The following is a 24,529-nucleotide window of genomic DNA, read 5'->3' as shown; positions in this document are numbered from 1 at the left end:
ATCTGTGTCTTCAGGGTCACCTCAATGACTCTCTAAAAGGATGCAAATGACCAGCTGTCTGCAAGGAATATAGCAGAAAGTCCAGTTGTCTCTTGTAAATAAAGCACCCTTGGAACAACCATAACCTGGATGGCTGAGAATCTCCATAGACATCCAATGAAGGGAAATACAAACAGAAACCTTCTGTTTTAACTTCCTTATGCGGCAAAAAGGCTTAAAGAGAAAGTAGAGAAGTCACTCAGAGTTGTTGGGTTTTTTTTTTTTTTTTTTTGCCACTGTTGGCCAATGCATTCTCTCCCTTCCACCCCTAGCAATTTTACCTCTTTGGCTTCCCTTCAGATTAGACTCCTGGCAGCTCGTCCAGACGCAGTGCCTTCCGTCTTCCTCCAACAGCGTTGGCTGCTCCCCGTTTCAGTTTCACGAAGCGACCATCTATAACTCTGTCAACAGCTCCACTTGGAAGAGGATAACCATTCAGCTGCCAGATCATGTCTCCTCCAGGTAGGTTTCTCTCCAAAATGTGACCGCATCTTCAGGGGTGGGCTTCAAAAATTTTAAAAAACTCTGCCTGGTTGCTGGATGGCTGTGGCCATGGTGGGCAGGGCATTATTACCCTCCCCAAGCTCCGGAGGCTTTCCTCAAGCCTCTGGGAGGATGAAAACAACCTCCCAAGGCTCCAGAGACCCTCCAGAGACCAGAAATGGGCCCACTTCCAGCCTTCCTGAACTTCCAGGAGGCCCATTTTTCGCTCTCCCCGAGCCTCTGCGCATGCCCTGCACTTACCTGGGATCCAAAATGAGCCGCGTGGAGACTACTGGGAGGGGAGGGGCTGGAGCCAGCCAGTCGTCAGAATTACTGGCTCACTGAACTGGCCATAAAATTAGCTAGTCACATTGTCCAACGGAATGTCATTGTATTGTTATGAGAAAAAGTCTTTGGTTTTGGCAAACACCTGCTGAAGTGTCCTTGGCTCTCAAAGCTCATCGATGTCTGGAGCCTATATTCCATCTCCCTCTCCCTCTCCCCTCCCTAGTTCATTGGCAAGCTGAGAAGTGATAATAGTTGCAACAGCATAAGCACGGGTGGGCTTCACAAATTTAACAATGGGTTCTCTGCCTGGTTGCTGGGTGGCCGTGGCTATGGTGTGTGTGTGTTGAGGTAATTCCCCGTTAGGAGAATGAGCGCATACAGGGAGACGTATTTGAGAGTAGTGTTTGAATAATACACATACAGCACTCAGATACACTGTACAGTAAATGTAGGTTTTTACTTCCAGAAACGTTAAGCAAAGTTCAAGATAAGCAATCCAAAAGTCATTCACAGGTAAATCAGTCAGTTTTTCAATCCAGGGATTATCCAATAACAAATTCCAGTGTCAAAAACAGTTCATTATCAGACTTACATTAAATCCAGGAATATCAGTCAATTAGGAAAAATGGAGGAACGGCAATACTTTCCAACAGAAGGAAACAGAGACTGACTCACACTCTCTTCTGAGACTAAGACTAAGACAAACCAGGTTTCTGGTTCCATCTTATGGCCGTTTGAGAAACCACACCTAATTACAGTTTTGCATTTTCTTAAAGATACAGTTTTAAAATGTTTATCCTGGTTTATATATTTCTAACCCAAATACCTGTTAGGTGACTTATATTCCTAACAGTGTGGCCTAGTCGGCATCCTGCACCATGGTGGGGTGAGCATTTTTGCCCTCCCTGGGCTTCAGAGGCTTTTCTTGAGCCTCTGGGAGAGTGAAAACAACCTCCCAAGGCTCTGGAGGCCGGATACGGGCCCATTTCCAGGCTTCCTGAACTTCCGGGAGGCCCGTTTTTTGCTCTGCTCAAGCCTTCACGTGCGCCATGCACTTACCTGTGATCCAAAACGGGTTGCGTGGAGACTCCTGGGAGGGAAGGCGCTGGGTGGGTGGGGCCATTCAGTCATCAGAATTACTGGTTCACCAAACCAGCCATAAAATTAGCTACTGGTTAGCTAAGGTTTCGCCCGAACCGGGGAGTACCGGTAAGAACCCACCCCTGCACACCGTGCTTCTTCAGTATCATATCCCCCCTCAGAACGTTCACTGACTTTGGCTATATCATGAGCCGGAATAACACAAATTAACAGCTGGTCCTCAACTTGCAACCTCAGTTGAGCCCAACATTTCTACTCCTGAGTGAGACAGTCGTCGAGTAACTTTTGCACACTTTACAACATGCCTTGCTACTGTTGTTAAGTGAATCCCTGCAGTGGATAAATTAGTGACACGGTTCTTAAGTGAATCTTGGTTTCCTCATTGCTAGGATTTCCTGCTTGCCAGAAGGTCACAAAGGGACATCACATCCACCCCGCCGTAAATACAAACATCGTAAAATGTGAACCAGTTGCCAAGCATCTGAATTTTGATCCCGTGATCATGGGGATGCTTGCAAAGGTCGTAACGGTGAAAAACGGTCAAAAGTCACATTTTTCAGTGCCGTTGTAACTTTAAGTGACTGCAGTTATTTAGTTAGTAACCCGGTTGTTAGTGAATCTGGCTTCTCCATTGAATTTGCCCATCAGAAGGTTGCAAAAAGGGGATCGCATGATCCCCCGGAGACTGCAACCGTCATAAATATGAACCGGTTGCCAAGGGTCTGAATTTAGATCATGTGTGACAGTCGTGTGAAAAATGGTCAAAAGTTACTTCTTTCCATGCCTAATCGTCATTAAATGAATGGTTCTAAGACGAGGGCTCTCTCTATTGGTATATTAAGTGGAAGCCAGGGGGGTGTAACAGCCAGAATCCTGACATGCTGACCTCTTGTGTCTACACGTGGACAATTTTATTTCTAGTGCGACCCAGTTCCGGTGGATCCAAAAAGGAGAAGAACCAGAAAAACAAAGTTGGGCGATCGATCATGTGTACATCGGAGAAGCATGTCCCAAACTCTGCAGCGGCCACGGATATTGTACCACGGGGGCCATTTGTATTTGTGATGAGGAATACCAAGGTCAGATTTGGTATAGATGCAATGTTTCCTTTCTCAGATGTTCAGGGGTGGCTGCGGCGTGTTTGTGTTCCTTTAAATCAGGGGTGTCAAACTCAATTTCATAGAGGGCTGCATCAGGGTTGTAGCTGATCATGGGGGGCTGTGGTGGGCGTGGCCATGGGGGCATGGTCAGTTTGACATCACTCATGTCGGGGGTGCCTGTGGTGGCCTGAGTGCTGTGCCAGCGAAAATGGGCTCCCGATCTGTTTTTGGATGGGACAGCTTCCTGCAACCCTCTGCCAGTGAAAATGGAGCTCGGGGTGGTGGTGCATGTGGCCCTCCTGACCTCAATTTTTGCTGGCAGAGGGTTTCAGGAGGCCATCGCAGCCCAAAATGGAGATTGGGAGCCCATTTTTGCTGGCAGAGGCACCATGGCAGTGGTGGGATTCAAAAAATGTTACTACCAGTTCTGTGGGCGTGGCTTGGTGGCATGGTGTAGTGTAGCTTGGTAGGCGTGGCTTGGTGCACGTGGCAGTGGAAGGATACTGCAAAATCTCCATTCTCACCCCACTCCAGGGGAAGGATATATGCAAAATCCCCATTCCCACCAACCTGCTTTCCAGCTCCGTTCTCCTGTGCAGGGCAACCAAAGAAGACCCAGACGATCAACTGGGTCTCAATGGGAGGCGGAGAATAGATGGGGGTGGGGCCAGTCAGAGGCGGTATTTGCCGGTTCTCCAAACTACTCAAAATTTCTGCTACCGGTTGGGCTGGATTCAGCCTGTGGACCTTGAATTTGACACCGCTGCTTTAATTAGTGTTTTCAAACAGCTTCTCTTGTGTGAGGTTGGGTTGATACTTTGATAGTGGAGCTCTGGATTCAGATTAACAGAGTTGGAAGGGACCTTGTATAGATGGTTTTAGAACAGAATAGAATAGAATTCTTTATTGCCCCTTTGATACCCAAGGAATTTGTCTCTGATTAACAACAAAGTGATAGGTCGTGGATCATAACTCATAGTTACAATGTATGAGAAAACAAGTATAAGTATGAACATAACATATAAACATATAAGTATAAACAGGTATAAGTATATACATAATAAATGAGTATGAATAAATGGGAAGGACAGGGATGGGTGCACTTATGCACACCTCCTTACAGACCTCTTAGGAATGGAGTGAGGTCCACGGTAGAGAGTTTAAGGTTAAAGTTTTAGGGGTTTGAGGATGTAACAACAGAGTCGGGTAGTGAGTTCCAGGCATTGATCACTCTGTTGCTGAAGTCGTATTTTCTGCAGTTGAATTTGGAGCAGTTTACTTTGAGTTTGTATCTATTGTTTGCCCGTGTGTTATTGTGGTTGAAGCTGAAGTAGTCATTGACAGATAGGATGTTGTAGCAGGCAATTTTGTGTAGTAAGCTTATGTCAGACCATAGGTGGCGTAGTTCTAAGTTGAATATACATTTTCAGTTGCAATAACTTGATAACTGTTGAAGTGAGATACTTTTTTTTTCAGGTGACGATTGCTCTGTTTTCAACCATGAACTTCCCAGCTACATTAAAGACAATTTCGAGTCGGCAAGAATTACCGAAATAAACTGGGAAATTATTCAGGGTGGAGTGATAGGGAACGGATGTGGACAGCTAGCCCCATACGCTCATGGTGACTCTCTCTATTTCAATGGCTGTCAGATAAGGCAAGCGGTGACCAAGGCTCTGGATTTAACCCGAGCAAGGTAATTTTAGGCATCATGAATCTAAAACGTTTCCTCGTTTAAATAGTGTGATAAAATATTGAGGCATTCCGGAAATGAATGGCAGTTAAATTGGGACTAATTTTAAGAAGGTTGGAGAGATCATTAAGAGGTCAAAATTATTGGCAACTAATTTTTAAGACATAACAGATTGCATTAGACCGTAACAAGATGTTTATTAAAAAAAAATCCACCAGACCAAGTTAGATGTTTATAAAAGATATAATAAGACAAACACTGGGAAGAAAGTTATCTACTCTAATATTTATATATATTTTTAAATTTATTTATTATCAAATCTATTTGCCCCATCTCGTATCCAATGACTCAGGGCAGCTAACAACTTAAAAACATTAAAAACAGCACATAAAGATTGACTAATTCTTACAATAATTTGATATAATAATTTTAACAATTGAATTATTTGCGCTAATTACTAAGAATTGTAAAGTTTTAATTGCCTTGTCTTTTTGTATGTGATTTGTGGGTGGGTTTGTTGGGTGGCTCTGTGTGTGTGTGTGTGTGTGTGTGTGCAGTTGTCAATGTTTCGATAATTCTTTTATTCTTGTCAAAGATCAGGAATTAACTCCTTCTCTTTGTTATCATCCTTCCTCCTGCTTTCCTCTCCCTCCTCCCTCCCCCAGCAAAATAATGTTTGTTTTGCAAATTGGAAGTCTTTCACAAACCGATAGTTGCAACACAAATCTCAGTGACCCCAACACTGTGGACAAAGCTGTGTTGCTCCAGTACAGCGTAAACAATGGAATTACATGGCAAGTCATTGCACAACACCAGCCAAAAGATTTTATACAAGCACAAAGAGTGTCTTACAATGTGCCACTGTGAGTATGCCATTATACTACGTTTCTCTTGAGAGTGAAAAGCATCGGGCGCGGAAAATCAGGATCTCACGCTAAATTCTTTTGAAGCTGATTAACGCCATCGCACCTATAACCAGGGGTAGGATTCTACCGGTTTGGATCAGTTTGGGCGAACCGGATGTTAAATTTGCATCTGATTCGCCGAACCCATATTTGAACCGACCGGCTGGCCCCACCCCTCCCAGGAGTCTCCACGCAGCCCATTTTTGATGCAGGTAAGTGCAGGGTCTGCGCGAAAGCTCTGGGAGGGGGGGAAACTGGCCGTACTGGAAGTACCAGAAGTCTGGAAACAGGCCTGTTTCCAGCTTCTGGAGGACCTCCAGAGCCCAGGGAGGCCATTTTTGCCCTTCCAGAGGCCTGAGGGAAGCCTCTGGACCCTTGGGAAGGCAAAAAACAGCCCTCCCGGAAATTCCCGTAGGCCACGCCCACTATGGCCACACCCACCCAGCAACTGGGCAGCAAACTGGTTGCTGGGATTTTTGAATCCCACCCCTGCCTATAATACAAGAATCTAGTCAAGATCAGGCCTATAACACAAGAATCTAGTCAAGTAACAGTCAGCATTAAATTGGTGCTAGATAAGAGCGGAATTGAAGAGGTTGAATTGAGGCCATTTGTGGGAATGTAACAACTCCAGGCTAATTCCTCTCTTGACTCCACCCCCAGGCTCTGCCTGTCCTTTTTCTTTAAAAATCACCAAATCCCTGAATCAAGTTACAGATCAAATCTGATTTTGAGGGAGCTGGAGACATGTGGCCCTTGGTGACCATTTGACTCGATCACAAAAACTGCAAAACACCTTCTTTGAAAATGCACGCAGAAAAACATCATCCAAACCAGTTATTATTGTTAGCGAATGCAGCCTCAATGAAGGTGAACTGGTTTCACCTTTATTTCGTGTGTTTATGAATTTTATTAAATGTATATGCCACCCTTCTCACAGAGAGGTCCACTATGGGTGATAGTAAAGTGATAAATATAAAAACAGTTCGATTTTTTAAAGGCTACATGTAAAACTAGAAGGAAGGAGAGAGAGACGGCATAAGGATGAGATCTTCCGCTTTATAGCTTGTGTTTTCTTCAGAAGCTCCAGATACTACACCTTATACTCCCAATTTTATCTTCACAACGTTTTTGTGAATTAGGTGAGGCTTGACCAATAGTAAGTCACTTAGCATTCCTCAGAGCCAGCTTCAACATCCATTCCTAGAGCGGAGCTACTGGATTCTGATACAATTTTCAACAACCAGAATCCTTGATGGATTTTAAAATGGCCTTAGAATTCAAAATGGAATCAGAGTAACAGAATTGGAAGGGAACTTGGAGGTCTTCTAGTCCAACCCCCTACCTCAGGCAGGAAACCCTATACCATTTCAGACAAATGGCTGTCCAATCTCTTCTTTAAAAACTTCCAGTGTTAGAGCACCCACAACTTCTGGAGGCACTGATTAATTGTTCTATCTGTCAGGAAATTTCTTCTTAGTTCCAGGTTGGTTTTCTCCTTGAAGTTTTAGGCTGGTTCTCTCCTCAGCTTATTGGCTTTTTTTAGTTCATATTATCTGCTTATTTCTAGCAGTAACACCTTGACATTTAATGAAATCCAGGATGTATTTTCATCCTGCTCGTAAATTTTCACAAAATGACCATTTCAAGAGCTACTTCAGATACAAGCCAACCTTCTGCAGCATGAGCTTTTCAAAATGGAGGGCCTCAGCACCCTTCCAGAGTGAGGATTAGGGGAATTGCAGTCTAAAAGATCTGAAAACACATCCAGACTAACGTTCTTCAACACAATCTCCTCAATGCATGGTGGGCCTCAATATCCAGTCTAGGAGGGGATGATGAGAACCAAAGTCCAACATCTCTAAAGGCGACCAGGAAGCTGAGACGTCCTAGTGGACAATCACTTAAATATGAGCCAACAGTGTACGGCAGCAGCCAAAACAGCCAATGCAATCCTAGGCTGCATAAACAGAGGGATAGAATCAAGATCATTTGAAGTTCTAGTACCACTTTACCAAGCCTTAGTATGACCACGCTTGGAATCGTGCATCCAGTTCTGCACACCACAATATAAAAAAAAAGATGGTGAGACTCTGGAAAGAGTGCAGAGAAGAGCAACAAAGATGATTAGGGGACTGAAAACTAAAATATATCTGAGAATGGTTACAGAAACTTGAGTCTGCCTAGTGCAATGATGGCTAACCTTTTTGGGCTGCTGTGCCAAAAATTGTGTGTGTGCTTGCATGCTCACACTCGTGTGCCAGCACCTAGAAGGCAATGTGCAACCCCCCCATACCCCCTACGCATTCGTGCGCAATTTGTCACTTCCAGTAATTTAGGAAAAACAGGAAGTGACAAAACGGGGCTAGTTTTCAGCCTGCAAAGCCTGCAGAAGCCTTTCTCAAGCCTTTGGGGGGCCAGAAAAGGCCTCAAACCAGCCAAAAATCAGCTGTGAAACACGCGCATGCACAGTGAGGTAAGTTTGCCTGCAGCTCACGTGCCGGCATGAATGGCTCTGCATGCCACCTGTGGCACGCGTGCCATAGGTTCGCCATCACGGGCCTAGTCCCATGATGGCGAATGTATGGCACGTGTGCCGGAAGTGGCATGCAGAGTCATTTCTGCCGGCATGTGAGAGATCGCCCAGAAGACTCCCACTGCATATGTGCACGTGCCCCCTGCCAGCCAGCTGATTGTTGGGTATCTGCTGTGCATGCGTGAGGGGAGATGCGTGCACAGGGGCCAGGGCGCATGCGCAGGTCATGTGTGCATGCGCAGAGGTGCATGGGGCTGGGGGATCACGCACGCATTCGGCACATGATGTGGAAAAGGTTAGCCATCACTGGCCTAGTCTAATAAAAAGAAGGACTAGGGATGACATGATAGCAGTGCTCTTATATTTGAAGGGCTACTACAAAGATAAGGGAATCAAACTATTTTCCAAAGCACCTGAGGGCAGGACAAGAAACAGTGGCTGGAAACTAACCAAGGAGAGAAGCAACCTAGAATTAAGGAGAAAATTCCTAATGGTGAGAACAATTAACCAGTGGGACAACTTGCCTTCAGAAGTTGCAGTTGCTCCATCATTTTCAAAAAGAGACTGGACAACCCTTTGTCTGAAATGGTATAGCGTCTCCTGCTCAAGCAGAGGGGCTGGACTAGAAGACCTCTGAGGTCCCTTCTGACTTTGTTATCCTATCTTCTGTTCTTTTCTGCTCCCTCACTGTGTCATTTCTCATTTTAGGGAGGCACGGATGAAGGGGGTGTTACTTCGCTGGTGGCAATCCCGCCACAGTGGCTCAGGCCACGATCAATGGGCCCTGGACCACGTAGAAGTTGTTCAGTGAGTATAATGCATGCCGTCACACCACCACCAGCCCCATATTCCACATCAGGATGGAAAAAAATCAGTTCACGATTGAGTCCTATTTAAACGAGGGGGTTTGAGAAGGTTTTCTCCGCAAATCCCTGTATATTGTGAAATAAAGGCAGGGGAAACGGGGACTTTTTGAAATATAAGGGGAAATATATATATCAGAACAGTACTTCCCAAGCTGAGCCTCTTTAAGATGGGAGGACTTCAACTCCCAGAATTCCTTATTGCATTCTGGCTAGGGAATTCTGGGAGTTGAAGTCCTCCCATCTTAAAGTGGCCCTGGTTGAGAAACTCTGCATTAACACATTAAACTTCAACAATGTAAAGCAAAGGTCTTTCAAACTTGGCAAGTTTAAGACTTGTGGGCTTCAACTCCCAGAATTCCTGAGCTAACATGACTGGAGAAGGAATTCTGGGAGTTGAAGTCCACAAGTCTTCAAGCTGTCAAGTTTGAAGACCCCTGATGTAAAGGAAGTTCATCAGTATAAACCTGATTTCGTTCGTTGCAACAAAATAGAAAATTGTATTGTTCTTATGTAGCGTAATATTGCTATTAACCATGGCACGCAATTCCTTATTTTAAAATAGCAGAATACTGTTGAGAAATAAGGTTGGTTATATTAGATTCCATGGGCAGAGATTATATTCCTCCCTAGCAGTTTTACCAAATAAAAGTGTTTTTGCCTGTTAATTCTTTCTCCCCACACACACTATAAAGTGATCTGATAGTAGAAAAACCACTTTATATATCATTGGAAAGTTATTTACTTTTTCTCTAACAATTTCCTGAAATTCTAGTGTCATGCCGGGCTGGGACTCATCGCTACGGTGTTTGGCTGAGAGAGGTGTGCTTACCCAATAGATAGGTTCCAATATTATTTTATTTAAAGTTTTGGTAGAATATGGCTGATAAAGTTGTTAAGATTACCTCTGGAAATGTTGATTAACTATGAAACTATCATTTCCTTGAATCACTTTTAAATTAGGGCTGGAAGAACCAATTGCTACCGAGCTTCGTTATACTATGTACTATGTACTATGTACTATTATTTCCCTTTCAACATTAGCTGTGGAAGGTGTCCCTGGTTTAGAGACTAGCCATGATCTAACCACCATGATTAGTCTTACTGTCAACATCCAGCTTGATGTTGATGTTGTCTTACTGTCAGCAACCAGTTTAAGTACCCAAATAAAAACCCAGGATCATTTCGGTTCTGAAAAGCTTACCTTTTATTGAATACATAGCATAGGAATGGCCAGGTAAAGTTAACTTTGAATTTCTAAGGCACCAGTTCACAATATTAAACAATGAATTTCCCAGCTCAACCCTCAGGCTTCCAGGTAGACCATGTAAACAAGTTCTCTTTGTTATGGGAACCATCTGCCTTCTTCTTCACACCTACCAGTATTTATATGGCCTTGAAAAGTTTCCAAACTCCCATGGAACCACAGAAGTTTTCTTTCTCCAAATTAATCAATTCTCAGTCAACATCTGCTCCCCTTTACTCTAATGACATTGAAACAAAGAAGCAGGTAGCTGCCCAGGTTTCACTCTTGACACTTACATTCTTTGCAGCTAAATCCCAGTAGATTAAGATAATGTAATTATAGCTAATTGTATTTGGCTTAGAATTGCTGGCTGGGATCTAATCTCTTGCTCCATCTTCCTCCTTGCTCAGCCTACCCCCACCCCCCAAAAAATATGGGGGGGTCAGGACCCTCTCAAATTCCACGTAGTTGGACTGGAGATTACAGTGAGCAGAGTTAAAATTGGGGGCATGGTATCCCAGTGGTTAAGACACTGGGTTCATTGACTGAAACGTTAGCAGTTTGAGACCCAAGCACTTCCTGATGGTGTGAGCTCCTGTTACTTGCTCCAGCTCCTGCTTATCTCTTTACCTTTATGGTTGAAATTACCTCGTAGAAGTTCTGGTTTACACCAGGGACCTTGGATGAACTATAGTCAATTGACATCTGTCCTGCTGTTTTCCTCCCCTTCATTCCATGCCATTCTAGATGGTTCCTGATTGTTGGCAGGATCCCTGGGTCCTAAGTGGATTCTTGGTAGAGGACACTCAACCCAAATCAAGCCATGAAGTTGATGGTTAAAATTTTGTGCACTAACTGACAAAAACGTCATTGCCACACAGCTCTACCTTCAAACACTAATGTTTAAATCAAGCCCCCCATTGATCTGTTCCAAAGGAAGGCATTCGATTTGCTATCCCAAAAAATAAATAAATTTCTATCGGTCTATGGACAGCCCTAATTTAAACAAGTGAAGATGACAAGAACAATTTAAGATGCCTTCGTTTCTAGTTGATTCTGCTATTTTTATTTTTTGCACCAGAAAACACCAGCTTGCATGGCAACCATGCCATATTTTAATTGTAGACTTTATCCAATAATTGGTAATTTTTCACACATAGCTGCCCTGCCTAGTTTTTTTTTTAAACCACACTCTTTGCTAAGCTTGGCCTCCATCACATCAACTTCTAAGTTTAACCTAACATGAAAAATAGACTTTATTACTGATTTATCCGGTACCTTTTACGCAGGTTAAGGCAGAAATAATATTCTCATTGCAATAATTCCTCATTCTTCAGGAGTTCCTTTTCCTATTAGAACCCTGTTAGAATATTATGGGGGTGACAACATGATGATCACCAGTTAAGTTTCTGGGCTTGTCAGCTGAAAAGCTGACAGGGTTCGATATCCGAGAGCCATACGATGGGGGGAGGTCCCATTCCTTGCTCTAGTTCCTGCCCACCTAACGGCTTGAAAGCATGCAAATGCGAGTAGATAAATAGGTACTGCTTTGGTGGGGAAGAAACAACATTCCATGCACCACAGTACATAGTCATGCTGGCCACATGACCACAGAAAGGTCTTTGGACAACGCTGGCTCCCTCAACTAAGAAATGGAGATGAGAACCATCCCCCTAGAGTCAGACATGACTGGACTTACACCTAGAATATTATGACTTAAGCAAGATGTAGAAAGACCAAAAATATGGAAAAAATGAGGAAGAAATTGAATGTTTACACCTAAGAGCAACAAGTAACCCTGTCAAAGTTTTGTTTGTATTATGTTTTCCTGCTAAAAAGCCCCTGATTATAAATAATGAAAATATCATAAACAGATTAAAATTATTCAGTTATACACTTGCCTGGTCTCTCATTGTATCTCTTTCTCTCATCTATCATCTAGCTAGCTAGGTAGCTTATCATCCATCTATCTATCAATCAATCTATCTATCTATCTATCTATCTATCTATCTATCTATCTCTCTCTCTTTCTCTCATCTATCGTCTATGTCTTTTATCTCTTTATCATGTAACTATATCTATCTATTTATCTATCTATCTAAAATACATCATAAAACAGATTAAAATTATTCAGTGATACATGCGCTCTCTGTCTCTTTCTGTCTCTAAAACACATCATAAAACAGATTAATTTTTTCCCAATTGCCCTGTATCTCTAGCTATCTATAAATTTTTATTCAGTTTATACAGCTTACTATGAAACCAAAGCAAGTTTCAGAGTTTATCGCAACCATATAAAAACTAGAAAAACGCATCAGTGATGCCCAGAACTTATTAGACTCTTTGTTCAACTTAGTCTAACTTAAAATATTTGCCTATAGCAATATTTTATCTATTGCTTTTATCCCAGTAGAGCAGGTTGGCAAGAGAGAGAGAGAGAGAGAGAGAGAGAGAGAGAGACGTAGGCCAGCTTGGAAGGCAGTTCGTAATGGACCTTTTGATCATAAGTCAAGGACTCTATAATAGCAATAGCAATGGCACTTACACTTATATACCATTTCATGGTGCTTTACAGCCCCCTCTAAGCGGTTTCCAGAGACAGCATATTGTCCCCCAACAATCTGGGTCCTCATTTTACCCACCTTGGAAGGCTGGGTAATGGACTTGGAATGTGAATTAGAGCTAGAATCTTTAGACCCTTGGGCTCTAGTAAAACAGCCCTCCATTTTTGACTGGACTTCAGTTGCATCAACTGTGGTTCTTAGCTTTCAGGGGGGAAACTAACCATCATTATAGAAAGGCTTTTTAAAAAATCGTCGTATTCTAAATATCAAGCAAAAGTATTACTACTTGCTATGTATCTTTTAAACATCTACATGCATCTGTGTGATACCAACATTTTCTTATTTAACAAATAAGTATCAATCTAGTATTCTTACAGATGAAGTTTGGGCTAAAGAGTTAGAGTTGAAAGAGATAGAGAAAGGGTGGGAGGGAGGGTGGAGAGAGAGTTATGAATGGATGGATGGATGGGATAGAAATAGAGATAGAGATAGAAAAATAGATACACAAACACACAAACAAAATAGACAGAGATGATAGAGAGATCGAGAGATAGATAGAGATACATACATACATATATATATATAGAGAGAGAGAGAGAGAATAGATATGAATAGAGATAGAGAGATAGAGAGATAGAGAGACAGATGAACAAGACAAAGAATGTGTGTGTGTGTGAGACACACACACACACACACACACACACACATATATATATAGTATTCAGCTTTGTTCAGGTATTTTCCCACGTCATTATAGTTGTGCTTTTAAAGTTGTAGCAACGTTTCAGCAGAATCTCATCTGCCGTTATCAGGCTTCTGTATTGTGTTCATCTGGGACTTTACCTCCGAGAAGCACAAAGCTGAAGACACAAGCCTGAAGATGATGAATGAGACTTCATCGAAACGTCGCCTAGATACTTCCAATTTTATGCGGGAGAAAACCCGAATAACCAAAGATCCACATACAAATACCGTGAAAACCTCAGAATATATATATATATATATATATATATATATATATATATATATATATATATATATATATATATATATATATATATATATATATATATATGTATTTAGCTTTGTTCGGGTATTTTCCCACGTCATTATAGTTGTGCTTTTAAAGTTCGTCAGACAAACACTATACAGAAGCCTGATGATGGCAGATGAGATTCTGCTGAAATGTTGCTACAACTTTAAAAGCACAACTATAATGATGTGGGAAAATACCCGAACAAAGCTGAATACCATACATACATACATACATACATACATACATACATACATACATACATACATAGAGAGAGAGAATGGATATGAATCGAGATAGAGAGACAGATGAACAAGACAAAGTATATATGTGTGTGTGTGTATGTGTGTGTGTGTGAGAGAGAGAGAGAGAGAGAGAAGGAGGGAGGGTATAGAGATAGAGGTGGACAGATAGACAGTATCTAATAATATCCTCCACCTCTGCTAATAAAGATTTAGGAAAACTCCTGGAACCAACATTGCATTGTTACATTTAAGTAGTATGATGGCTAATTGTTGAGTTTATTTTTAAACTAAAGCGATAGAGGCTTCCAAAGAAATTTGTTCCCTTACTTTAAATGCATTTCTGATGGCAGAACAGTTTGTTGGAGAAAGTCCTTTAGCAATAGACTTAGCTTATCTAACCAAACCAACCAGCCTGATGAAAGCAGGATCCTGCCATTTGCAATGCAAGCCCCGCCTCTCCTGTATACCGCATTGTGACATCACCTGCATGTCTCAAAGGGGTGGAGCTTGGAGCAGGATGAAAAGATCCTGCTTTCATCACTGTGATTAAAGTGATGGGAACCTGCAGGTCACCTATAAAAACACCTCCTTTTTTTTCTAAATAATTTATTCTCCCTGTGGGTGTATTTATTCTGTAAAAAACAATTTACAATCAAAAGTGATACTTGCTGTGCATGTTAGTCCTTCGCTAATCAAAATCCACACCCTGCCTGCTTAAAGAAGATGCCAGCACTCCTTTCTGATTATTTCCATAAGAAGTATTTCAATATAAAATGTAAATATTTATGCTCAATTTGTTTATTAAGACAAAAAGAGATTAACAGACCAGCTGAGGTTTCATTTCCCATTCGTAATTGTAATTGCACCAAAATATGAACACAGAAACCTGAGAAGAGCCTCCAAAATATTTTTATATTATTTGTCATGAAACTGAATGCTGGAATCACAATAATTAGAATAAGAGGCATGCAGTTAATATTTAGATATATATGTCGTCACCATGCTTTTCATGATTAAAATTGTATCTTTTGGCATAAGAATTTTAAAGGTTAAGTGATTGCAAAAAAAAATTTGGGAAAAGATTTTTTTTTTTTGAAATATCTTATCAGTAGTAATGTACATTCATGTAAGCACCTATCTTTCTTTGCTTCATCTCTTTGGTCCAGAATCGTGTTGATATATACCCCAAATAATATTATTTTAATAATTATTTATTTTATATATATATTAGATATTACTTATTAGATATATTAGATATAAAGTACTTATACTTAGAAAAGAAAACGTTACATTTTTGCAGCTTTGTGCTAGCTTGCCCATTACTTATGCCAACTTTTTAATACTGTAAGTCTTATTTCTGAAATATAATATAAGACGTGATTATTAAAAAAAAAAAAAAGATTTGAATGACTGCAATTATAGAGATCTACTTTCTTGCAACCGGAAAGTAACTTGTTCAATTTTTATTTTCAAAAGAGATGAAAAATCCTATATTGCCTCTAAGCCTCATCAAGCTTTTATGACTAATCACAGTGCTGCATGCATTGAAATACATTTTCTAATTTGTGTTGTATTTCATTATTTGCTGTCATTGGTTTTACACTAGAGTAAGGTAAGTGATTTCATTCCTGCAATATCAGTGCAGCCCCATTTTCACAATTATCATTCCGTTGACCAATACTGATATTGTCGTTTTAAAGCCGAAGTCAGCCGACTTCAGCTCTCTTTTCACACCTAGAAAGTCTTACCTGAAGGGTATCGTGATTCTAAGTTGGTTTGGGGGTCTAGATAGCTGCATGTCAAGGAATTGGAATTTTGCAATATATTTTGAGGATTGTTGGGTTGAATCTGTTCAATGTTTACTGATATTCAAAAGGACAGCAAGGGGATTTCTCACTTTCAAAGGAGAGCAGAGATGATATCAAATTAAGAGAGTGATGAGAAGTCAACTGCATCAGATAAATTGTTTCAAATCTATCGGTTGTACACCACAGCAAGAGACTTCTCCTGGCTGGCCTCCTCTGGGCTGGGAAGCTAACCAGAGGCCGGGCCTAACAGACCACCAGGGAAATTCTAGGGTTGTAGATCAAAAGAACACCTGAGAAGAAGTCAGAGAAACACCAATTTCATTATATTTTCCCTCCCAAATTGACAGAGGTCCACTACTCCCTCTTCATAATGGACCCGTTTCTCATGCTCCGAAAATAACAATAAGAATAGCAGTATATGCAGCCCTCTCTAAGCGGTTTACATTGTCAATGTATTGCCCCCCAACAATCTGGGTCCTCATTTTACCCACCTCGGAAGGATGGAAACCCGACCCAATCTTGGGTCGGTCAGGATCGAACTGACGACAATCGGCAGAATTAGCCTACAATGTCACATTCTAACCACTGCACCACCATGGCTTAAATAGCAGTTAACTAAGCAGTTAGACTTATATACTGCTTCACAGTGCTTTACAGCCCTCTCTAAGCGGTTTAAGAGTCGGCCTATTGCCCCCAACAGTCTGGGTCCTCGTTTTACCGACCTCGGAAGGATGGAAGGCTGAATCAGCCGGTCAGGATCAAACTCCTGGCAGTGAGCAGTGAATTAGCTTGCAATACTGCATTATAAGCACAGCGCCAGCACAGGAGCTGATGGAGCTGCACAAGCAGTAGTCCCTCAGTAATCCTAAGTGACACATTGATGGGTTGGACATCCTTACCCCTTTCCTAAGGAGTTAGAAAAGCAGCCATGCTAGCAATCAGTCAGTTGGTCAGTAATATTTACTTGGTCAATGATGAAAGGCTGCAGTTAAAATATCTGCAGATACCTTTGGCCAAATAGAAGCTTTTTAGGAAAGTGCTCCAACTAAGAAGTTGGACTTGCCAATTCTCTTATATGGATTTAGCTGCGAGTGGAATCATGCTACATTTCCAAAGTAATGCCACTTCATTAGACCTGCAAGAGTGGCTTGCTCATATACAGAGGTCCCCGAGATTAGAAATCCTAAATTTAATCATGATCAGGTTTCACATTTCCATCCAAAAGATACCAGGAATCAGGACCAGAATTGCACGAGTTCAGCCTATGCAATTCAGCCCTTTTCCAGATGGTCTAGTAGCTACACATACTGGCACATCCTTCAAACATAATTTGTGTAGATCCCTCAACCTATAAAATTAGCACAGGGTGAAATGTTACTTTTCAACTAACACTGAAGTTTAGTCATTTTGATCGTGGTCCATGACTGTTTTAATAAAGTTTGACTTTCTTACTTACCTCGCTAATTTTGAAGAGAAGTGGGGTTTTTGCAAATGTTAATTAAAATCATGGCTGGCTGGGGAATTCTGGGAGTTGAAGTCTACAGGTCTTAAAGTGGCTAAAGTTTGAGAAACACCAATCTAGGAGATAGCCAATGATTTTATTCTATGATTGGAGGATTAAAGTCCCATCCAAATAATGGAGTTAATTCTGAGCACCTCCGTGGACTTTTGGTTTGAATATTCTGCTTTCCAACAGAGACAATTCAAGAGGCTGGTTCTGCTAAACATATGCTTCTTTTCTATTTACAAAGACTCCCAAATTCCTCTAAAGAACCAAGACATCCCGTGGGGTATGTTAGTGGAGAACAAGTTAGTTTATAGCAGGGCAGAGGCATAGATCTTAATTGGATCCCAGAATGTCTTTCCTTTATCCTCTGCTAAGTCAACTAAGGAGTGCCACTTTCTGTTGTAGCTTAAAACAAGAACACATGGCACAAGTGGGTATAAAGGTGAAATCTGATTTCTTAGCATAGCAAATGTATTTAGGAGAGGATAAGTTTTACCAACACATTGGAGAGAGAGATCACAGAATTCAGCCAATCTGTAATTGGCCACTCAGTTGCAGTGTTAGACTGCCATCTAGAGAATAAACGGCTGCATGGTGCAGGAATTAACGTTTGCTGCCATAATTTCAGCAAATGTTGATTTTACGGGTAGTCCTCGAGTTACAACGGTTCATTTAGTGGCCGTTCGAAGTAACAACAGGGCTGAAAAAAGTGACTTATGACCGTTTTTCACACTTACGACCATTACAGCATCCCCATGATCAAAATTCAGATGCTTGGTTACTGGTTCATATTTATGACGGTCGCAATGTCCCACAGGTCGTGTGATCCCCTTTTGCAACCTTCTGACGAGCAAAGTCGATGGAGGAAGCCAGATTCACTTAACAACCGGGTTACTAACTTAACTACTGCAGTGATTCACTTAACAAGTGTGCCAAGAAATGGTCGTAAAATGGGGCAAAACTCACTTAACAAACGTTTCGCTTAGCAACAGAAATTTGGGGTTCAATTGTGATTGTACGTTGAGGATTAGCTGTACCGTACATCTACCTGAGCCACTTCCCAAACAACCAAATAAATAAACTGAGATTTGTAAAAGTGGATAGCTACAAATAATGTTAAAAAATACTTCAGTTGTGATAGCCACTGCCGATTTTTAGAATATATCTACTTAAGTCAGCTGCAAACATTGTCACCAGCAGCCTACAGTCTTCGTCAATTAATGACTCCCCTGCGGGGTGGAGTCTGAGCAACTGAATGGAGCTAGCAGAGTGTTTTACTGGCCAGATGCCTTTCCTGTTGCCACTGTGGAGTTTTGTTGAGCAGATACATTCTCATAGTGCCCAGAGAGAGAAATATTTATCTCTACCTAGGATCGAACTCACAGCCTCCTGATTGTGAGGTGAGAGCTCCACCTCTTGGCCACCGCACCACTTACCACCACCCTACAGTAACTATAGTTAAATCAATGTGTATTGCTCCGAAGTCAGGTTAGAGCGTAGAAGTAAGCAGCTTAATGATGGGCATCATTATTTGCCCATTTAACCCTCTATTCTTTTATGCTCCCAATACTTCATTCTCTCTTTTGCAGCTTGATTTATTGCCCGGTATGTTTCAACCAAGGTATATATTCGTATGTATGCATCTGCAATCATTAGGTCAGGCGGTTTTAACCGATGAAAAGCTTTTGCTCGGTTTCCAAAATGAACTGCAGTGAAATCACAGCAAAGGGTTAATTATCATGCAGCATATTAAAGAAATTTGCTTCCTTATCTTCAGCTCAAAGAACATAACTGATAAAGAGTCATAGCAGGTCAGAAGTGCCTCTGTGTCATTTAAAACACACGGTAGCATAGGCAATAAATGGTTAAATAAATAATAAATAGAGTGATAGAATTGTACAGGCAGTCCTCGACTTATGACCACCATTGAGTCCTAAATTTCTGCTGCTAAGGCAGTCATTAAATGAGTTTTGCTCACACACACACACACACACACACACACACACATATATTGCCCCAATAATTAAGCAAAAAGGTGCAGTTATTAAGTGAATCATGTGGTCATTAAGTGAATCATGGCTTTGCTTGACGGAAGATGGCGGGGAAGGTCACAAATGGTGATCCTGTGACCTGCAACGATTGCAAATACATCCCCCCGATTTTTTGACCATGGGGGGATACTGCCTCAGTCCTAAGTGTGAAAATCTATTCTAGGCAGTGGTGGGATTCAAATAATTTAACAACTGGTTCTCTGCCCTAATGATTCCTTCCAACAACCAATTCACCAAACTGCTCAGAAAGTTAACAACTGGTTTCTCATGAACCGGTACGAACCGGTTGAATCCCACCACTGATCCCAGCTCCCCCCCCCCTTTTTGATGCCGTTTTAGTCGCTTGGAACGGTGAAAGCTGTTGTAAGCTGAGGAGCTCGCTGTCTTAAAGGAATCACTTTAAGGCCACGTCAGGCAGCGTGTGTGCGTTGTGCATTTGCATTGTGCGTTTTGAACTCCACACTTGTGGTTGAAGGAAAGTGACACTCTTCTCTCCCGTCCTTCTCTCCGTTGTGCAGCACTCGCAAACAAAATTACATGATGAATTTTTCACGGCAACACGGGCTCAGGCATTTCTACAACAGAAGACGGAGGTCCCTTCTTAGGCGGTCCCCGTGAAGAACAAGAGTTTCCTCTCTCTCTCTCTCTCTTTTTTTTTTTGGTCCTTTTTTTCCCTTTCCTGACCTGTGACGTTTTTGCTTTCAATTCCCCCCCTCAACCAAGCACCGCAAATTTGATTTACAAGGACTTTTTCTCCATACGCACCCACATACACCCCACCCTTTTCCTTCCTGGAGGTATATTTTTAAAGCCTCCCTCAAGGCAGAAAGTTACACCCTGTTTTTTCGCACTGTGATCCTCATGGGAAGCGACCTTATTTTTCTCATAGGTAAATGTTTTTTGAATGTCGTGTCTGTGAACAAAAAAAAAAAATTGTGATTCTGTTGTAAAACCAGTTACAGTGGCAGTATTGGAAGTAAAGCGACTGTTTTGAACAGGAGGAGGAAGAAGAAAAACAAACGTGTAAGCACAAAAAGACTTAATATTTAACGTCAGAAAATGATATTAAGTACAATTCAGTATTTAAATGCACTGTATTTTGGCTCTGTATCATATTTTATATGATTAAGTTATTCTTGTCCTCTTTGTATCCTCTCCTGCGACTTGAGCACAATGGCACTGCATTAATGTTAGGACATTGTGCAGCTGACGTCTGCACAATTTACTGTAAAAAAGTTCAATGCTATACATAAAAGCAAACAAACACTGGACTTACAAAATAATCTCAAAAACCATTGTACGAGACCATGATGTCCTTCATTCCTTCTCCTTGTCTACCTGTTAATCATTGTTTGTGGTAACCTGTCACCAAAACAGAAGCGACCATTTCCTTGTTGAAAAGTACAGCCGTCCTCCGCGGATGAGTTACTTACAGTAGCTGCCATTTGCTCTCTGTAGTAATGGAGTGATTTGTAAACAGTGGAACGTTTTCTTCTTCGTGTTTCTTTGTGGTTTGTTTCTTTTTGGGGGGGTGGGTTTCATTCTGTATCTTGGATACTGCCTGGACCTCCCACCAGCAACACAATTTACGATCCCACAACTCTTTTGACTGTCTGTAAACTTTCACTCTACAAGGAATCAACTAAAATTCAAAGCTTCAATAAAGATGTCAACCAATGGTTTAGGTGGCGTTCTTTTTTTTTTTCCCCTCACAATTTTATACCAAGGAGAAGGAAGCAGAATTTAACTTTGGAGAAAAACCTGATTTATTTATTTTTAACAGCTATACGTTGATGAGGAAATTTCCATTAACCAATGGAGAAAGCCCACAATTCAGAAAAAATGAGAATATTAGCAAGATCCTGTGGCTGGAAATACCTTACTGTCTTTTTCAAAAGGCAACTGGACTTTGTTTTTTCCTTGAAGACATTTTGCTTCTCATCCAAGAAGCTTCTTTGGTTCTGTCAAAAGTTCTGTCAGAAATCAGAGCTGAAGAAGCTTCTTGGATGAGAAGCAAAATGTCTTCAAGGAAAAACAAAGTCCAGTTGCCTTTTGAAAAAAAAAACTTTTGGGACAACCATGACCTGGAGGACTGAAAATCTCCATAGACATGAAACATCTGACTGCTCCCATTTTTCCCCACAAGCAAATATAACTGCAGGATCTTTTCAGAAGTTCTATAGCTGTCCAGGTAAATTAACATTTAGTGTGGTGAACTTGAGGGAGTTTCTACAGATAAGTGATCACAAACATTTTACTTAATAATACTTGCATGGTATTTATATTGGAATTAAGACAGCACCGGGCTAGAAAGTTAGGAGGTGAGTTTTAGTCCTGCTTTAGCCATGAAAAATGGCTTGGATGACTTTGAACCAATCACCGGGAGACTGTGAATTCTAGTCCTGTCTTAGCTATAAAAACAAGCTGGGTTATTTTGGGCCAATCACCAGGAGACTGTGAGTTCTGGTCCTGCTTTAAGCAGGAAAGCCAGCTGGATGACTTTGGGCCAGTCACCAGGAGACCGTGAATTCTAGTCCTGCTTTAGTCATGAAAGCTGGCTGGATGATTTTGAACCAATCACAAGGGGATTGCGAGTTCCAGTCCTGCTTTAGGCCTGAAAGCTGGCTGGGTGACTTTGGGCCAATCATTCTCAGACCAACCCACCTCACAGGGTTATTGTGGAGGAAATAGGAGGAAGAAAGAAGGTAGGTTGAGTTGTTTGCCACCTTGAGTTACTTGTAAAAATAATAAAAGTGGGATGCAAATATATGATAGATAGATAGATAGATAGATAGATAGATAGATAGATAGATAGATAGATGATAGATAGATCAACAAAGATGATTAGGGGATTGAAGGCTAAAACATGAAGAACGGTTGCAGGAACTGGGTATATCTAATTTTAATGAAAAGAAGGACTAGGGGTGACATGATAACAATGTTCCAATATTTCAGGGGCTGCCCCAAAGAAGAGGCAGTCAAGCTATTCTCCAAAGCACCTGAGGGGGTGGAAATTAAGGAGAGAAGCAACCTAGAACTAAGGAGAAATTTCCTGACAGAACAATTAATCAGAGGAACAACTTGTCCTCAGAAGTTCTGGATGCTCCAACACTGGAAGTTTTTTAAAAGGTGTTGGCTAACCATTTGTCTGAAGTGGTGTAGGGTTTCCTGCCTAAGCAGGGGGTTGGACTAGAAGACCTCCAGGGTCCCTCCAACTCTTATTCTCTAGACATGCATGTTGAGATAGAGACATGGATATAAAACCAAGACATTTCCACCCACTCAGCTGTGATGTTTATACAAGCATAAATAGCATACACTTGATAATCCAATTCAAATGACAATAAGAGAAGAGTATCTCAATGTGCCTTTAATTCTGTTTTCCATACTTAAACCCTCACAATTTTAAACCGATGAATTGACACCAAGATTGATAGAATTGCTGTCTAATATAAAGAAAAATATCTGTGGTTTCAGAAAAATAAGTAGCATTTCTTGGGTTTAATTGTACTTGCAGATCAGCAAAACCAAATACACATACTGTGGATTTGATGTTATAGATAAAGCACATAATACAGTCATCCAATGTAGTTATTATAACATTAATCGCCTTACACTGTCAAAGAAGGAGACCTTTCTAAGAACGACTTCAAGAATCATTTAAATTTTAACAGCATCTCAGAAGTAAATGAAACTCAGAAGTAAATGAAACATCATCCAGTGTATGTGATATAAACATTACTTTGCTTGAACATTCATTTCATTTGTTTGGATGGGGAAACAGGGCCTCCTGTAAAATGACTTTTAAATTCATTCCTCTCAGAATTCCCATAGTACATGAAATATCGTGCAGTTGTTTAATATAAACATTATTTCTCTGGAACTCACCATTCTTTCATTTGGGTGAGAGGCTAGATCTAAAAAATATCATTTCAAAACTAATTCACGTTCACTCCAGTTTGGTCTGGTTAGTAATTAAAGGCACCAGGCTAAAAATCGGGAGACTGTGAGCTCTAGTCCTGCCTTGAAAGTTGGCTGGGTGACTTTTGGCCAATTTCCAAGAGATTGAGAATTCTAATCCTGCCTTATCCTTGAAAGCCAGGTGGGTAACCTTGGGCTGGTCACTTTTTCTCAACCCAACCCAACTCATAGGGTGGTTCTTGTCGGGAAAATAGGAAGAGGAAGGAATAGAACAGAAGAACAGAATAGAGCTGGAAGGGACCTTGGAGGTCTTCTAGTCCACCCCCTTGCTTAAGCAGGAGAACCTATACCATTTCAGATAAGTGACTGTCCAGTCTCTTCTTAAAAACCTCCAGTGATTGTCTGTTGCTTTGAGTTATTTGTAAAAATAATAAAGGCAGGAGATGATAGAGAGATAGAGAGACAGACAGACAGACAGAGATGACAGACAGACAGACAGACAGACAGACAGACAGACAGACAGATAGAGTTAGATGATAGACACAGAAAAATGATAGGTGGATAGATAGGTGATAGATGATAGATAGGTAGATAGGTAGAGATAGATAGATGATAGATAGACAGATAGACAGATAGATGACATAAATATTCCTATCAGAAGCTCAATAATACATCAAATATTCTGCAGCCCCAAGCACTTAAACCTACAAGGGGGTTTTCTACTCTGGATCATAATATTGATCCCTGTATGTATGTGAAGCCCTTATTCTGAATTTTGCTACCATGAATAAAACAAAGAATCAGATAACCTTTTGCTGTTGTAAAAAATAATTATTATAAAATTATTATAAAAATAAAAAAAAATCCAGCTCAGAAAAAGGGTTGAGCCTTTTTAAAATAATACCGGACATTTAAAAAAACATGCACCAAAGCTATGGGGAATTGGGCATTATGGAATAAAACCATTCAATGTATGCTTAAGTTTAGAGGTTAAGCATTTTAATACAAATTTTTGCTGTAAAGGGATGGGAACACCTATGCAGATACATACACAGGTAGTCCTCAACTTACAACAGTTCATTTAGTGACCATTCAAATTTACAATGGTACTGGAAAAAGCGACTTATGACCATTTTTCACACTTAC

General features: G+C 41.0%; 1 protein-coding gene across 5 annotated transcripts in view; it reads left to right on the top strand.

The window, feature by feature from the left end:
• The window catches only part of RELN (reelin), a 371,671-nt gene extending 350,530 nt beyond the window's left edge, over nt 1-21,141 (top strand). For 2 of the 5 annotated variants that reach the window (XM_087967746.1, XM_087967744.1), the window contains 7 exons: nt 340-501; nt 2,833-2,990; nt 4,488-4,707; nt 5,370-5,567; nt 8,854-8,952; nt 15,573-15,708; nt 19,981-20,069. In XM_087967746.1, coding sequence (XP_087823872.1) covers nt 340-501; nt 2,833-2,990; nt 4,488-4,707; nt 5,370-5,567; nt 8,854-8,952; nt 15,573-15,702 — 967 coding nt within the window. In that variant the 3' untranslated portion in view covers nt 15,703-15,708; nt 19,981-20,069. Of the gene's footprint in view, nt 1-339; nt 502-2,832; nt 2,991-4,487; nt 4,708-5,369; nt 5,568-8,853; nt 8,953-9,783; nt 9,871-15,572; nt 15,709-19,980 lie in introns of those variants that run through there. The other 3 variants (XM_087967748.1, XM_087967745.1, XM_087967747.1) reach the window with 2 other exon arrangements.
• Nucleotides 21,142-24,529: the final 3,388 nt, after the last annotated feature.

The sequence above is a fragment of the Notechis scutatus genome, chromosome 6, assembly GCF_049901735.1.
Source record: "Notechis scutatus isolate UNSWTSFEM ecotype Mainland chromosome 6, rNotScu1.2, whole genome shotgun sequence".
Lineage (NCBI taxonomy): Eukaryota > Metazoa > Chordata > Lepidosauria > Squamata > Elapidae > Notechis > Notechis scutatus.
The sequence above is the reverse complement of the archived record's forward strand: the minus strand, read 5'-3'. Positions and strand labels throughout refer to the sequence as shown.